The 18846-nt window shown below is 36.0% G+C and overlaps 1 protein-coding gene across 1 annotated transcript; it reads left to right on the top strand.

The window, feature by feature from the left end:
* Positions 1-1202: 1202 nt before the first annotated feature.
* On the top strand, positions 1203-17697 carry map4l (microtubule associated protein 4 like). The gene is made up of 15 exons (XM_046863556.1): positions 1203-1325; positions 2578-2738; positions 3340-3444; positions 6231-6428; positions 7925-8293; positions 8429-8719; positions 10863-11215; positions 11425-11583; positions 11735-11840; positions 12080-12324; positions 12527-12619; positions 13011-13092; positions 13171-13271; positions 13398-13557; positions 13828-17697. The coding sequence occupies exons 2-15, from the start codon at positions 2591-2593 to the stop codon at positions 13830-13832; spliced, it is 2415 nt and encodes an 804-aa protein (XP_046719512.1). The 5' UTR covers positions 1203-1325; positions 2578-2590; the 3' UTR covers positions 13833-17697.
* Positions 17698-18846: the final 1149 nt, after the last annotated feature.

Below are 18846 nucleotides of genomic sequence, written 5' to 3'. Positions count from 1 at the left end.
CAAGTTGTTTCTTTGACATACCTTATACATTAGAGTTCTGCACTTTAGAGAGATAATATTGAGTCTAGAGAGGGAGACTTTTGAAGGCTTTGCCAGAGCTCGTTGTCAACACGGCTACTCCATTAGATGCGTCACGTGACCCTTGCGATGTCCGGGTTTGAACCCACAACCTTGTGGGGATCTGCTAATTGGTAAACCAACACCTTACCCATTGAGCTATCTCTTCCCCCTTGTGCAAACAGTCAATAGGCCTAATAAACCAACATGGCTTCTTTTCCTGTATTCCAACATCATGTAACTCATATAAAAATAGGTCAAACAAGTATTTAAACAAAGACAAAGAAATAAAACAATATTTTAAACAGGTCTCTTTAATTAAAAAATAGATTTACAGTTTAATGTCACAAAGTAGACAATATATTATATTTTAAAAGAGAATTAAAAAGATTAGCTTTGGTGATGCCAGGCTTTGAACCCACAACCGTGTGGGGATCTGCTAATTGTAAACCAACACCTTACCACTGAGCTATCTCTTTCCGCTTGTGCAAGCAGTCAATGGGCCTAATGAACCAACATGGCTTATTTTCCTAAACTTCAACTCCATGTAACCCATATTAAAAGTAGGCCAAACAAGTCTTTAAAAAAAGACAAAGAAATAAAGCAATCTTTTAAACAGGTGTCTTTAATTAAGAAATATATTTACAGTTTAATGTCACAAAGTAGACAAATTATTAGATTTCAAAAGAGAAATAAAAATTCTGCCTTGGCAATGCCACGGTTTGAACCCACAAACTTGGGGACTTGTTAATTGGTAAACCAACCCCTTACCCACTGAGCTGCCTTAAGCCACGTTAATAACACCTACTAGATAACACTTAAAAAATTCAAGCCTTTTTATATTTAAAAAAGGGGTGGGGCATTTGTTCAACTATTATTAAATATTTTTTAATATATTTTTATATAATAATATATATTATTAGCTATTATTTTTTTAACTATGCTTTATGGGCAATTCTTTTTTCCATCCAAATGTAGTAGTTCGTTTGAAGTAGCTGACAACTCACCTCACGTCATTTGTAATCCAGTCTAATAACAGTAAATAATTATTGTAGGGAATAAAGGTACTTTTCAGTTAGACAGTCGGGAAAGCTCCAGACGTGTTTCCCAGCTGTGATTGGATAAATCATGTAAGGGGCGGGGTTTATCTGCCTGTGCACGCGCGTAAGTGTGTGCGTGTCTGCGTTCTTACAGATTGAACGCGGAGGTGCACCTGACCGTAAACGGAGACAAGCAGCCCATCATTCCTTTTTAAAGCCACTTGAGAGGTGAGTGAATCTTAAAAGCGGATATGAAGCCGGATCAGAGTATCTGCAGTGGAAAATAACAGACTGTGGCAAAAGAAAAAATATCGATGTAAAAACCTGCTGAAATGGGATCAGCGTAAAATAATTGAGCGTAATGAATGCATGAGGCGTTAATCGATCGGACACCATTATATGCATTGACATGGTGTGTTTACGTGTGTGTGTGTGTGTGTGTGTGTGTGTGTGTGTGTGTGTGTTGGGGGGGGGCGTTTATTATCAGGCGTTATGAACGGGTTAATGATTATTAATGTCGCAGGATTGGTTTCTCCTATTGACGCAAATCATCCCTAGTATGAGCAGATATTTTTTTGTTTCCTCAATTTGACCAGATGTGGAGGATGATATGGACAGATGTCTGTATATGTTATTTTCCTGCGTTTTATGCCAATAGAGGCCTGGGTGCTGACGTCACTGCCTCTCTAGTCAGAGGATGCTGCGTGACATCAGAGGTTGAAAACTGCGCCAGAAAAGACGCAGACATGTCGTCTGAGATTATTACAATGATCAAACTTTACATTTAGTACCTGTTTTATTATATATTAATTTTATTCTGGGAAAAAAGAATTTCGGGCAGCCTGACATGTATTAGAAGCTGTTTGGTGGGACAAAGCAGTGAGGTGTTAACAGTTGCATATGGTTTCAGATTTCATAAATCTGACGCTGGAAGGGTTTGAGATCAATTTCTTCTCCTCCAAGACAGCATACAGCTTTTTACTAATACTAGTATTGTTTCAGTTATTGCAGTTGCATATCTGCATCTGTGACAGTGAGACATTCCACTATTTTATTGAATATATTATTTACATAAAATTCAAGTTTGATAAGCGAGATTGTAAATATTTACTGCTGTTAATTTATGCATAATTGTATTTTGCCTGAAATGCTGCTTGTCTCGTTTGAAATTAATTTATGAAATGCTGTTTTAGTATCACAACCTGTTATAGTACTGTAAGCATGCTAACCAGCCTCAGACATTCAAATGCGTGTTTGCGAAAGTGTTTTAATTTATCATCATATTCCCATGATCTGACAATCATGTGCAATATGTCTTTGTGTTATATAGCAAGTTGCAATTCTATTATGTAATTGTATGGGCATAAACATTTTTTGCCATTACTAAGATTTAATTAGCTTTTTCATTACAGCAGTAACATTTAGACTACTGCATATGAGCAAATTAATCATTTGTCTGGACCCTATATCTGATTTTCAGCCTGACCAAGACAATGGATTTTAAAGGTGATATTCATACAAATGGAACACCCAAATCTGGCCAAGACAGTCTGGTAAAGAAAGATCATTTGGCTACCACAGGAGCAAGTTTTGAAATGAAAATGGGAGACCCTATAGATAAAACTGGTGGGAAAAAAGAAGGTAAGCAATCTTTAAACATTTTGAAATATTTAAAAATGTCATATTGAAATGTCTTACATGCATTATACTAGGAAAATCTTTCAAATTAATAGTTACTTTATTATTCAATGTATTGCTCAAATATCTATAATTTCTAATATCAAAGTCTACTTGTAATGTCTTTAACCATAGAATCCAAGCATGTCAAATAATAATAATAAAAAAAAACATTGGTTCAGAGAGCATCCTATTTATAGTCTTCTTCTGTGATACACCTGACACAGAGTGCAGCTGAGAACTAAGATGTCACAGCTGGTTGTGTAGTAATAAAAATGGTTCCACGGTCTCTTCCTGTCTTCTCATTTCAGCAACACCCATCCTTGACGGCCTCTCTCATTATAATTGATCAGGAGTATGGATGGGCCCTGGTCTTGTTTCTTCCTGCCAACACTAACCGGGCACATGTTAAATCAAGCTATCACAGATCATGAAGCTAGCTGTCAGATTAGACCCAAAATATTAGTGCTATTTGGCCAAAGTGACAAAGCTCAATGAACACAGACTTTGTGTATGCCATGGCAAATGTACAGTGTTTACCTTTCCATTCTCTTTACTGTTACAGACACCAGCATAATTTCTGGATTGTCTGTAGGACAGATTGGGAATCAGTGCCAGGGTTCTCTGGGGGAAAATGGTTTTGGCCAGACCCGTAAAACAGATATGTTTGGTAAGGAGAAAAAGCATTTGAAAACATTTAAAAAAACAGAATGTGATGTTGAAAAAGCATTAATAACTATAAAACTATATGTATATTTATATTGCAGTTATCTATAAAATATGGACTCTCACTGTTACTCCAGCTCACTTTTATTTAACCACTTTATCCTAGTCAGGATTTTGGTGTATCTGGAGTCTTTCCTGGAAACACTGCATGAGGTGGGATTGCACCAAGGGTGGGATGCCAGTTCAACACTGGGAACTAAACACACACATTTACACAACCATTCACAGTTAGGGACAGTTTATTTTAGCTAATGCACACACTGGCATGTCTTTAGGAGGTCAGGCCCTGAAGAAACCATTGCAGACATGACAAGAACATGCAGAGAATACAGAGGTGGCAAAAGTACACACATCCTTCAGTCAAGTAGAAGTACAGATACTCATGTTTTAAAATACTCTGGTAAAAGTACTGACTATACTTTTTTATTCAAGATAAAGTAAAGAAGTACTTAACAAAGACGTACTTAACTCAAAAGTAGCTATTACTACTACTTGTTTTAGTGTCACGCTGGTAACACGACCTCACATCATATTTATATATTAATACAAAACTAATTTAAATTTTGTTACCTAATGCCTGTATCCAGGTTGATATAACCACCACGTAGAACACAAGTAGAGCAAAGATGATGATGATGATCAGGTGATCAGGAATGTCTCTGTTTTCAGTCATGTTTAAATTGCTGACTCCCCCTGTCTCCTCCACATTAGCTTAACTTCTTGTTGCTTTCTGCCGTGCTTGTTGTTAGCTTGGTAAACTAGCCTTTGTCTGTGGTGCATGATAGCCAGGAAATAATAAATTAATTTTGATTTATTTTAAATTAATTTAAATTAAAATAGATTGATGTGCTAAAAATGGAGTGCAATGAGAAGAAAAAATATTGACATTTCGCCAAAAAGATTAAAACTAAAGTAATGAGCCTGTTTAAAAAAAGTAGAAAGTACGGATATTTGTGTAAAAGATTTAATGAGTAAAAGTAAAAAGTTTTCCAAAAAATAAATAGTGAAGTAAAGTACTGATACTAGAAAAATCTACTTTAGTACAGTAACAAATTATTTGTACTTTGTTACTTCCCACCTCTGACAGAATATTTCCACAGACAGGACCTTGAAATCAGGATCAAACAGATCTTGTAACTGTGAAATGTGCCATTGCATCAGTGTGCTGACCTGAAGATGTTTGGCATAATTATTAATTATAATATAATTAATAGTACTTTTAATCAGTTTTTTACCCAGATTGTTTATAAGAATAAGGTAGCTGTGCAGTAACTACAGGGGAATTAAGTTGATCAGTCACACCATGAAGTTATGGGAAAGAGTAGTGGAAGCCAGGCTGAGAGAAGAGGTGACCATCTGTGAGCAACAGTATGGTTTTATGACAAGGAAGAGCACCACATTTGTTTTAAGAATGTTGATGGAGAAGTATAGAGAAGGTCAGAAGGAGTTGCATTGTGTGTTTGTGGATTTAGAGAAAGCGTACGACAGTGTGCCGAGAGAGGAGTTGTAGTATTGTGTGAGGAAGTCCGGTGTGTCAGAGAAGTATGTGAGGGTGGTGTAGGACATGTATGAGGACAGTGTGACAGCAGTGAAGTGTGCAGTAGGAACAACAGTCTGGTTCAAGGTCAAGGTTGGACTGCATCAAGGATCGGACTGCATCAAGGACCACGGAGTGGTGAGGTTGCAGGGAGAAGAGGTGTAGAAGGTGGAGGAGTTCAGGTACCTGGGGTCAACAGTGCAAAGTAATGGAGAGTGTGTTAGAAAAGTGAAGAAAAGAGTGCAGGCAGGGTGGAGTGGGTGGAGAAGAGTGATAGCAGGAGTGATTTGTGATAGAAGGGTATCTGCGAGAGTGAAAGGGAAAGTCTATAGGACTGTGGTGAGACCTGCAATGTTGTATGGATTAGAGACAGTGGCATTAAGTAAAAGACAGGAGGTGGAGCAGCAGAGTTGAAGATGTTAATGTTTTTGTTGGGAATAACAAGGATGGACAGGATTAGAAATTAGTTTATTAGAGGGACAGCACATATAGGACGTTTTGGAGACAACATGAGGGTGGTGAGATTGAGATGGTTTGGACATGTGCAGAGGAGGGACATGGGGTATATTGGTAGAAAAATGATGAGGATGGAGCTACCAGGAAGGGGGGAAAGAGGAAGACAGTGGAGGACGTTTATGGATGTGGTGAAGGAAGACATGCAGGTAGTTGGTGTGACAGAGGCAGATGTAGAGGACAGAGGGGTATGGAGACCGATTATCCGCTGTGGCGACCCCTAATGGCAGAAGACAAAAGAAGAAGAAGTCAGTTATTTAGCTAATACAGTAAAAAATCATAATAATATAATTATTGTTGTAGAATCAATGAGATATACCCTGTAGCACTATCTATTAAGCTAAACTAGTAACAACTCAATTTCCATTACACTTTATAATAATTAATTATATTGATCCCCAAATTCTGCCACTTCCTGGCTTTCCTCGGACGGGCTCCAGATCCGCTTTGAACTTGACAGAGATAAAACTCTAATTGGAGATGAATGCATGAATAATTATCAGGAGGAATTATAAGATACGGTATCTTTGTTATTGTTGCTGAGTCATACCTGACATATCAGCCAATGGATCAGAGTACATTTTATCTAAAATATTGTAATTACATACTAATTGTGATATGGCAAATTTGTGGAATTCATAGCTTTTATCAATGTAGCATGTTTCTTCTGTTGTGCTCAGCAGGTCTCACTCAGCAAGGAATGAATCCAAGTGCTAATATGAATATGGGACTGCCCCCCTTTCAGTCTTCTAAACCGCCCACAATGGCTGAATCTCAGATGACATCAATTCTACCTTCTAATGAACCGTCAAAACCACTCCTGGCACCCAATAAACCATCTGACACAATCACTCACAATATCTTGGACAAACCTGCAGGTAAATGTCTTTTTTATCTATCACATTATAGACCTGTGCAGTTAACGTAGACTTCCAATATTAACTAAACAGTGACCAAAAATGTCACTATTTGGCATTCAGGCATAGGTAAATTTTTGTCTTAAAAATAACTGAGATTATGTTAACTTATCAACTAAAGTCTGGTTATTTTTAAACTTGAGCCTATTAAGGACAAGAGCCTCACAATTGTATATTACTGTATTTTCACAATTTTCATCCATCATACAATTTTTGAAATAAAAACAAAAATTTTTTTTAGCTCAAAATACTTCTTTTAAATTGCAAACATGTAATATAATTGAGTTATTGAAAAACAAGTGTAAACACGATCAGTCTGATGAAAATGTAAAATTCTGTTGTGATCATACTAAATTTAAAGACAAGTAAACCATTTGTTAAAATTTCAGACTGTTTACATTCTAGGGCCCTGCTTTACTGCACCATTTTGTGCATAAAATACATTTATTCTTGATAAACCTATAAATAATGTGTATGTTCATTTACCAGTAGGGTATATGGAGAAATGTGTTTTTTTAATATAAGCAAAATAGCATGTCTTGTTTTTTACATGATTAACAGTGTTAAGGCAATTTCTACCAAATGTGCAAAGAACGTCATAGTATTAATGGCAATAGATTAATTCTTCACTTAAAATGTGATTTAATAAACCTGAAAGTCATATTAGAAATGGCGAATCAATGTGTAAGTAATTACCACAGTCAGGCAGGTATCCAATTTACAAAAGCTTGTTTCTGATAGTTGAATATGAAATTTTTGTTTATTAAGTATTACAAATGAGACCGTTAATGAAAAATTTCAGCAAAATCAATTGTGAAGAGTTAAGCCTAATTTTTAGGAGATCATAACTAAAAATTACAATAATCTCACAGCTGTCTATGGCCTGGAGTCAGAGGGGAAAAACTGGCCGTGCTGTCTAGGTAAAAGGGATAACAAACTGTCTCGAACTTGTCAATCACACTGGCAACTTGACACAAGCCATCATTGTAATCAGGTGATTGGACAGAATCATATAATCAGAAATGTTCTCAGAAATGTTGACCTGATTTTATATTAACCAAATATTTTTCCTTCACATATATACCAGGCTAAACACACATGTTTAGAGTGGTTTTCCTTTTATTTTACTATTCTTTAGAACATTGTCTGGTGCATCTCCTCTCTTTTAATTACCTTGAAACACTAACATACAGATTTATGCTAAAATCTTTTGACTGCACTTTTTCTAGTCATCTGATATTTACATTGCAAAATAAGTTTGAGAGCTTCACTAATTGCACATGTTTAATGCAGATTTCTTTATGATGTGGTGAATAGATCACCAGTACCAACATCAGTATTGGCTTTTATATTATAGGATTATGTAATGGTGATGCATTTTGAATCCAACTGTTCATAAATTATTGTTTGCATAGTAAATAAAAATGACACTTCCTCTTCCTCTTTGTAAAATCAAGAGGAATGCTCCTTGACAGGTCAGGCCATGCTCACCCATTCCCCCAACAAGGCAGAGCAAAGTCTCTCAGAACCTTTGGGTTACCAAGGGGTTCCACATAAAGAAGCCACATCAAATGAAGGGTCAGATGAGGCTGTACAGCAGAAGAAAATGAAATGTGAAACTACTGAAGAAGCATATAGTCTCTTGGAATGCCTCAGATCTCCTGAGAAAACCCAGTCTAAAAGCTCAAACCAAGAAGACTCAGCCCCTGATAACGGTGAGAGCTGGAAGAGTGAAATTCGAGAGTGGGGTGGTGGACGAATCCAGGCAAAGAAAACTAAGACCAGAATGAAGCTCCCTGAAGAGTGGGCCAATATACCAGATTCAGGTAGCCAATCTCTTGCTCTTGACCCAAATACAGAAATGGACATAGATGTGGATATGCTTTTTCCTGAAATGAATGAGGCCAAAGACCCTTGTACTATTATTGATGAACAAGAAGGTTTATCACCTTCGTTCACAGCTACACTTCAATTGGCCATCGCATCAACAATAATTCAGGAGAATACCATCTTACTGACTAACAACCCTGGTATATCTCAGAGCCCAAATCTTACCTCTGGCCTTGAAGCAACTGCACATGCCATCTCTGGGCAATTTGCAAACAACAAAACCTTCCAGAACAATTCATCTTTAAGTGGTCCCTCCCCATCAGACTCTTCCAGCTTTGTAGTAAGCCAAAATACTGCAGGTCCTACTTCCCTCACTTCTCAAACAAAGCACCAGGAACCACCACTGGCAAAGTCCCACCAAGGTTGGTGAAGAATATATGGAGACAGTTTCCTTAGTGCATGGCTCAAAGAAGTGGGCCCTCTTCTGCTTAGCTGTGCCTATAGTTGATAAGAATCGCATAACTACTCTAGTAAACTATTGTTTATTAACGATTATCGATAAGAGTTGGATTAATGTTGAATGACAAAAAAGGTCCAGTATTGAATTAACCCTGTAAACCCCCAAGACATTTTAGCTGATCTAGATATTTCTTATTCTTGTAAATACATATATTTCTTTCTAGTTTCAAGTTATTCAGAAAAAATATGCTTTAAAATAAATTCCTGTATAACAACCCAAATTCATTTAGATTTAGATATCAATACAGGGCTTAATAAATACTGGAGTTTTTATCTATCGTTCTGGATATAACTCACTGCTAACATCAGTCAAAAATCTCTTTTAAACCTCCAAGTCAGTTTTTGTTGTAAACGGTTATTGGGAGTTCAACCTCTTCCTCTGTTGTAGTTCTCACTATTTAGACATTGTTTAGACTGGTGCCAGTCTTATTATCCACTACCCATTAAGTAATAACTTACACCAACAGTAATAGAAATTAGACTGAAACAGTTGTGCTATTGTTTTTGCAAGAGTATTACTGGCAATATGCAGCAATTTAAAGTCGGTACATTTGAATAACCAATACAATGTAGAAAACAGCTATATTACCTAATACATGATGAATTCATTTTAGCTAGCTGAAATACTGTGTGTGCCCCTGATCCACTTTTTTTTTAATGCAAATGTGACAAATAGTGAGCAACAGCATTCTTTGGAGTCTGGTTGAAACGTAGTGCTGTGTTCTGAGCTCATAAATATGACTCACCTGGTTGAGCTAACCAAGAAGGAAGAATTGATACTGAAATATGACTAATTTGTCATAGAAGAGATCGGGGGAGATGATACAATATAGCATAATATTTTGACTAATCTAACTCCAGAAATTTCCATCATTGCGCCAAGTGATGAGTTAATGCCTTCACAAATGACGTGACTGTTTCAAGGACAGATGGTTTCAGATAATCTGTGACCAAGTAAGGAACAAATTAAATAAATATTAAATTTGGGTGACACCTAAGATGAATCACTCTTAAGATACAAAGTCTGCAGGAAGTCTTTCTCATGCTGACTCTGGAGCTTTGAACTTAATTAAGTATGAACTGAAAGGCTGAACTCCCTGAGATGCATCATTGAATAAGACTGCATGAGAGCTATGTGTGTCGCAGTAGACAAAGTGTGTTGCTGATTTATTAAGAAAGTTAATTCCAGGTCAATTTCTAATGGGAAATCCTCATTTATTGATACTTACAGCATGTAATAAAAGTTCAGTGCTGTTATAACATGCAGACTGCTAATCATTGCATCATATAAGCCTTTTCTCTGGAAAGGATAACAGCAAACTCTCTTTTTCTTGTCTTGCAGCTATTCCTTGTGTATGTTTTTTATTTTGTGTTTAATTATGCATACTTTAATAAGAGCTATTATTTATTTGGAATTGTTTACATAAGATAAATTACTCAAACAGATTTTTTTTTGTCCTTTCCTGGCATAATTAAAGGTAAAATATTTACTATAACAATCAATCTACTAATAACGATGCTTTATTTCATTTTCTCTTTCAATTTATGGATTGCATTATTTGACGAACACTTCATGTAAATCAGGTAAGACATCTTACAATGTAGTTTTGTTGTTATAACTTTCTCCCAGAATGTATTGTCATTTGTTCTCTGCAGATTATGAATGTGAATGACTGGAACAGTGAGAATGGAAGTTCTGAATCTCTTGATCATTTGAAGAACATAAATTGCTCCCTTTGTCTTGTTCCACTGATCCAGCATTGACTCATGCTCAACCATGCTACAACTTCTTTTACACATATTTTTCATATAGAAGTTCAGTCTTTATAATTATTACTTGAGATGATATTAACTAATTGATAAGATGTAGCATATTGATACACATTTGTAATAATTAATTTGACATTTTTTCCTTCACTTTGGCAGATAGACTTTTTTCATTACAATGTGTTTTTTGAGACACTTCCTCCTGCTCCTGATGTGAAAAGCTTATGGCATGAAAGAAGAAATGTGTAGATGTAAGCTTCTTGTTTGTCTTTTTTAAAGTAAAAGAAGACACTACTGCAAAAGAGAAGATAGAGAAAATGGACACTTCTTCAAAGGCAGATATTATAAACACACCTGAAAACACAGAGAAGGCTGACACCAAGAAAGTGGACAATGTGGGCAGGATCCAGGAGAAAGAGAAACAGGACTGTAAAACGGAGAAAAATGGAAAACTTGAGAAAGTGAATAATACTGAAGAGATAAAAAAGGACATGAAGGAGGAGAAGAAGAATGGTGGTGAAAAAGTGGATAAGACAGTCAAGAATGAGAAGAATGTAAAAGCTGCCAAGGAGACCAGCAAAACCACTGCATCTAATGGAACTAAAGATTTGATCAGTCTTGATAAAGTTAAGGTATGTGTAGAGGATAAACGACATAAACGTAACTTTGTGTGGTTATGTTTAAATGTTGACATTGTTGTAATAATTGTCATATAAGGAAAAGAAAGTTTGGACGGCTTGAAGGAAGGTTTTTTTTACACAATAAAGAGTGTGTTTGATTCTAAGATACCCCTTTATATTCATTATGTTTACATGTGGATATACTATGAAAACACATGCAGTCCAACAAACAGAATTTGTCAAAACCAAGTTCACATGTAACTGGAGAAAATTCTGGCATCACCTCCAATTCAGCAAATAAAAAAGGCCCTGTGGCCAAGAAAACATCTCCTACTGGCACCAAGAAGCCTCCTGGCATCATTTCGTCCCATTTGGCAAAGGTAAACATGGTATGATACAGGTTCTCAAATACAAATATGACAAATAAAAAATATATATATTATTATAGAAGTTAAATAAAAGGAAAATATTGAAACAAAAATATTTTTAGTTTGTAAGAATATGTAGTCTAAATACATTGTTATTACATAGACCTCTGAGAACAATACTTCAGCCCAGAGGAAGCCTCCAGTTCCAAAGTTTAATGGGGCATCAGCTCCAAAAGGCTCTGCTGGCACCAAGACCAGTACCTCCACAGGTAGGATTTAGAAAAAGAAAAAAAAATGTTTTTTGAAAAGTAACTTGTATAGCATAATTTTGCTATAATATATAGTATAATCTTTAATTAAACTCGAATGCTATATCAATGATTAATTTGAAATATTGTAATGATTCTCTGGATCAAAATTCCTCTCTTGACCTATGACTAAACATGTTATTAATTAAAGAACAAGAGCAATAACTGCCCTGTTTGTGTTTTTCACTCTCTTGCTGAAGTTAAACCCTCACTGATGAAGACCTCTACAAATGCAACTAGTGCAGCATCAACTGATGGAGCCCCTCGGCCCTCCCGCATCACCAAACCTCCTGTGCCCAAACAGGTGCCCCAGACAAAGAAGCCCCCAGTGCCACGAGCACCACGCAACACTCGAATCTCTAACACACCCATGCCTGATCTAAAGAATGTGTCCTCAAAGATTGGTTCCACAGGCAACATGAAGTACCAGCCCAGTGGAGGAAAGGTACAGTGGTCTAGGGAAAGAATACTGCACGTTTTTTATGATTGTAGAATTCTTCTTGTCTTACCCTAAAAGTAAGAAAAAGACAATATGTTTATTACGATTTCAGTTATCACAACATAAAACAATTTCAATAATAATCAATAATAAAATTGACCCTAATCTTTAGGAACTCTAAAGTGACTTAATAACTGTATTTGTAAAGGTTCAGATAGTACACAAAAAAATGGACTTCAGTCACATCACCTCCCGCTGTGGCTCCAAGGACAACATCAAGCACATCCCCGGAGGAGGAAATGTACGTTTTAATATCTAATTAGTCATATTCTGTCACATACTTATTGTGAGGTAATTTCTAAGAAATTTTATTTTATATAATGATTACATTTTAATGTAGATTTAATAAAAGGGTCCATATTATACTAGGGTTGTGAGCTACATGTGTATATAACAAGGGCACATTTCGAACTTTGAATAATTGCAAAGATGAAAAAAGAGTTTCAAAGCTTCAGAGTCTCAGAGAAATAGCAAGAAGATTTTTACGTTTCAATTCAAGTCAATTATGAAATATCTATGAGCAAACATTTAGAGGTCCCCTAATATTGGTTAAAGAAATGACATCTTTCATTTAGGAGTTGTCTGTATTGTGATGGAACACCTAATACCCTCCCACTGTTATCATTTTTCAGGTTCAAATTCTGAATAAAAAAGTTGATTTAGGCAAAGTCTCTTCAAAATTTGGCTCCAAGGACAACATTAACCACAAGCCAGGTAAGAAACTCTATGATGACTATTCTATATATTTTGAAAATATGGATATTTTATTCCCTGTCTACTGGTGCATAATAGGTGGTGTTAATGTAAAGGTTGAGTCCCAGAAGAGCAAAATCAAGACCAAAACAGGATCAAGGGATGATGTGAGCCAAGAGCCAGGAGGTGATCATTCTGAGGTAATACAAATAATTAACCAAATCATCATGTGCAAGTATGGAATATGAATAAATTGATCTAACATCAATGTGGGACCATATTAATAAAAATTTTAAAAAGGTTATTTATGTGCAACCTGTTTTCAGAATTTAGAAACTCAACAGAAATCCGAACAAAGCCCACCTGCTCCAAACCCACCCATTCAGACCAATGAAGGGGTGAAGGAGACGGTACCCACTCCTGCACCCTCTGAAGGACAGGGACTCTGGAATTCTTCAAGTCAAGACAAACACATCTCTGCCACCAGTATGTACATAGCAGGTTCTTTATTTGTTGTATTATATCTGATTCTCCAGTCCACTTCTTCTCAAAACTCTTTTAATAAAATTGTATAAATAACTATCAAGGGTGCATGTACAGTGCCTGGTTTGTTGTGGTGGAAAAGTGGTGTCAAATCAAGCATTGGCATCACAGCCTTTTCCACTGCAATAACTAAAAGCACTGTATTGTATATACACTAACATTATACACTGTATTGTATATAAACAAACAGTTGACAAAATTTTTATCCTTTAGATTGAATCCTACAGGCTGGGCTTCCAAGAGGATGCACAAGCTTACACGGAACCGTGGCACCAGTATCATCTCCTGGTCCCTTCCCGAGTGGCAGCCACCTTTCACCCACAATGCATTTGCAGTGTTTCTCTGAGCTCCACAGTCTCCTTCGTCTCAACCTAGCCTTGTTGCACATAGTAGTTGGAAACGGGCTCGAAACCAGCACACTAGCAGAACAACATGTCACACCATTATCAGTTACTTTTGACTTCTTTGACCATTTTCTCTGTTTCCTCAGATACACACAGATTGGATCTCAATACAAGGCTTCAGCAGGTTTGTAGTCTCATGGTTTTAGAGCTAGCTTGGTTTAAATGTGCAGTGCTGGATGAAAGCTGTATTAGTTTTATACTAACTATACAGAAACATGCAAGCTTATACATACCTTTCTATTTCAAGGGTCAAATTAATCAAACATAATTACAGCATCAGCTGGTCTAATTAAGCCTAAGACTGATGCCTGGCTCAAAATATTTTGCTGTCATTTAACAAAATGTGTATGTCTAAATTATATGCGAAGACACATGAATCTACCAGACTAAAATTACAATATTATATAAACCCCTGGTTTAAAGTGAGTCAGTATTACTCTGCACATCTTCCAGTGGAAACTCCTAAGCATTCATTGAAAAGCCTGTATAACACGCATGCAACTGTATGTTTAATCCATCTAAAATGAGTAAATTACATCACTCCTTTGTCTGACTTGTGAGACTGTTAGATTGTTAATATAATGTGTTTGCACAGCTTGAGGTCAAATCACTTGCCAACATTTGTGGTAATGAGTAGGTAAGCTCTTAAAATGCAAGAACACACACTTGTCAAAAATGAACATATATACCATAGTTCAGTGTACTGACAAAAAATACACAGCTTATTTAGGGTATTAGAAGAAACCAGAGCTGAGGCAGGACATTTGCATATAACAGGGAAATAATTTAACCATGCAAAGCTCCTCCTTTTCACTTGCTCAAATTGGATTTTCTGTTTCTGAAATAGCCAAGCATGTGACTCTCTTAGAATTCAGGTTATTCATTTAAGAACATTCAACCAAATGTACCACAATGAATATTTTAATATATTTCATTTTAGCTCTAAGCCCCCCCCCACACACATATACACAACCGAGCATGCTGGATGCTTGATAGTGCTGGAATTTGAACTCCAATCAATCTGAAGTCTAAAATTCTTCATATAAGAATTCTTAATATAAAATTCTAATATTCTAAAAATAGCTGACTTTTTGGAAAAAATACCATACCGAGATGCTACAATCATCAAAGCTCATTTCCCATCTGTGACGAAATTTCCACACCCATCACCTCCTTGTATCCTCCTAACATTTAAACACAGCCTACCAAAGAGGGTCCTGGTTATCTAGCACAAAGCAAAATCATACATCCTCAAACTTCTCCCCACATGCACATTAAACCTGCATGTCGTGCTGAGGGTGTGGTCTTATACAAAAATTTTACTTGTGCTTAAATATCACTTTCTTCAAAATGTTAAGTATCGTTTATCCAGCTACAGTGTAAGCATCTAGCGAATTAAATCAGGCCAGGTAATGTGAATGAGGTCTTGCAAAGAGGATTTGCCCTTTCAAGATAGTTGTATTAATTAATGCAAGCCTCTGAACGCAAGCCTGTGAATATAATTAGTAACATTTATATTCAATACTGTGTGTACATGCCTTTGTGCCTAGTGTGAAGTGTGTGAACAGTGTATGAACAGTGTGCAACAGTCATATGTATTCATGCATACAGTCATACTCTCTTACTTTAAATTATCTCAAGCATAAGGTCTACTAATAGCTACATCTCCAAACCAAACTAACCACTTCTTATACAGTTCCACTGGCAAGTGAAAGACAATGTAAAGGTTTTAATTTATGATTATAAATTATACACTATATACTGTAGAGCATTTTTGGTGAGTGCATTACCACCAGAAGGCTGCAGAAGGCACAAGGAACTGTAATGTCCTGAAGGTTAATAAATATGACAAGACAATCCATTTCTTTTTGGTATTTTATAGTGTGTTTTGTAGCGCAGAAAACTTAAAGTAAACAGCAATAATTTGTGATTCAAATTATCTTGATTGATTTGGCATGCCTTCACAATAGAACATTAAAAAAGTTCCTCTTGCTTTAATATTATACTAAATTAGATATTGTATAATTTAATATTATATATTACATTCAATACAGAAATACAAACTCCCCTTATTTTTAATATAAGCACACTTAAGCAGTTTGAAGCAGAGGTACGAGAACAACATGCATGTGCTGTTGTATCCTTGGATTAGCACTAATACATCACAGTTGATGCCACATTAGTTTGCGGTGTGTTCAAATGTTAAAATAATGCTCTGCTTAATAAGCCCTAAAAGCACAAGAAAACAATGCAATGCATTAAGATATTGATGTTACAGATATATTGCTGAGTGCAAACTTTGGTCATTAGAACTTGTTTAAGGAAGCTACGCTTTGTCCCAAGTCAGGAATCTGGCATGATCTGCATAAAAGTTTGGTTTAATCAGTGTTTTGAGAATGCTCCCTGCCATTTTTGGTCAAATTTCCAACTGGCTGGGTACAATTGAGTTAGTGTGTGGTGCCCAATTAGCATTTTCACCTACAAACATACACATTCTCTATGAGATTGAGGTCATACACAAATTTGGCCCTATGCACCTTAAACTTGGCAGTTTATGACATGGGAGTATAACTGTTGTGTTCTATTTGGACATGAAGCCCAAAATTGTGAGCAACAGTTCTGTTTCATGTATATTCATCCAGGTATAGAGCTTATTTACAGTGTCTAATGATACTGGTAATTAAGATTATTATTTTTTTTTTTTGTACAATCTGGGGAGTGTACTTTAATAAAGTCCTTCTGGTGTTTGTTAATAAATGATACAAAACGAGTATATGTACGATGTATCTGAACATGTGGCAGTTGATTATGACCAAAAGGTTATTGGAAAAATGTTTTTCATTGTAACAAAGCACATTTCTGTTTATCAAGCCCTAGTGTGAACATCAGACTGCTTTTGTAATTTATTGTTTTGTGTTCCAGGTTATGCATGCTGGGGTTTCTTGGGCATTCTTGTTGAATGTATTTAATTGTGCTATTGTGCTTAAATGCTTATTTCAGTGTTTTAACAGAAATGGTTTCTGACATCTTGTGGGTTGGACAGAACAACAGATTGCAGATTGCTTAACATGATTGTGAGGGGGTGAAGTGCACTCCTAAAATAGGTTAACTTTGAAACATTATATAGCAATAATAATAATAATAATACACGATTCCCATCCCAACTTAAAATGTAATTAATCTTTCACTATCTGATTAAAAACATACAGATGTATAAAAGCATGATCAGGATCACAGCATCTTCTTTTAATATCCACTCACCTGTTTAATGGGAATCAAATTAGGACTCATGATAGGCAGATGTGTCCTTGAGTGTCCTTTAGGAAGTAGAAGGATGAATATAGGATAAAATGTATCTTCAAGCCCACCAATGTGGTTGCCTTCATCTGCTGCTTCTGATATGTAGAGTGTGAAGGTATCAGTCAGTCTATATTGTCTTTGACAAAAGACCAAGTCTCACAGTGGACTGTATAAAGTATAACACAGTGACATGAGGCAGCTCCAGGATGTGTATGGCTGTGTGTTTACTCACTATTTAACTCTCAATTTAGAATGAACTTTATATATTGTCTTGTGCTGAACATATTGTTTTGAACTGTTTTGCCTATTAAATGTGTACTTTGTTGTGGTTGTCAAATATAGATGTGAAAGTTAATCATTAAAAATGGCTAGCAAGAAATGGGTCTATTTTATTGTCTATAGTGTCGACATACACCTGACACCATTCATACACATATGACTTGAACACTTGACTTTTTCAGCCATATGTGGTTTTCTACCCAAACTGTTAACACAAAGCTGGAGTCAGACAATTGTACAAGATGTCTTTGGGTGCCGTAGCATTACATTTTCCCTCCACTTGATCTAGGAGACCCAAACCCACATGACAATGCCCCTTTGAACAAGTGAGCTCCATGAAGATATGGCTTCCATGGGATGAATTTAAAGATCTTGTCTTGCTAGAGCGCTTACCTTGATCCTACTGAACACCTTTGAGATGAACTGGAGCACTAACTGCAGACCAGGCCTCCTTACTTTACATCAGTTAATATCTTTAGGCTGAATGAGCACAAATCTCAAAAATCATGTGGAACCTCTTTCCAGAAATGTGGAGGTTCTTAAAACAGGAAATAGGAACCCGATGTGGAATGAGATTATCAAAAAGAGTATATATGTTGCTTGGTCAGGTGTCCACAAAGTTTAGTTCTTATAGTGCACACATTAGGGATGAAATAGCACAACAAATTTAGTGCAAACATGTCAATATATTTCAAATATATTCAGCCTGACAATTTCCTTCAAATGTCACACCTTCAATTCTTTCTTCTAATTCTTGCTTCAGATTAACAGTTTCCAACATCAGGTATGCATACTAGCTACAGTTATAGTGAAATGGCTAATCACTGCTCTCCATCCTCGGGGACCACACCATTCTGTATGAAATCAAGTAATGTACATACAGAATAAGATTAAATGTTTTTATGACCCATAAAACCTACAGGTTGTTTCTTCTACATAAAATGGTTTAAATCAGGGATTCCTAAATATTTAAAACAAGGATCCATTTTAACTGTAAAATATAATTTACAGATCTTTATTTAAATTAACTAATCCAACCATTTCTATATTAGGCTAATTTAATGGAGCCAAGGAGCTTCATTGCTATATTTCCGACAATACACGCAGTATATATTCTTGCCAGTTTGACATTATTTATAATCCCAGACCCTGTGCATAGGGGTATTTGGATCCTACTTGCTTTAACTCGGTGAAGGAAGTGCCAATAAACTTTCAGATGAATTTGTGTTACTGATTTATAAAAGGAAAA

The sequence above is a fragment of the Silurus meridionalis genome, chromosome 12, assembly GCF_014805685.1.
Source record: "Silurus meridionalis isolate SWU-2019-XX chromosome 12, ASM1480568v1, whole genome shotgun sequence".
Lineage (NCBI taxonomy): Eukaryota > Metazoa > Chordata > Actinopteri > Siluriformes > Siluridae > Silurus > Silurus meridionalis.
This window is presented reverse-complemented; position numbering and strand designations above follow the sequence as displayed.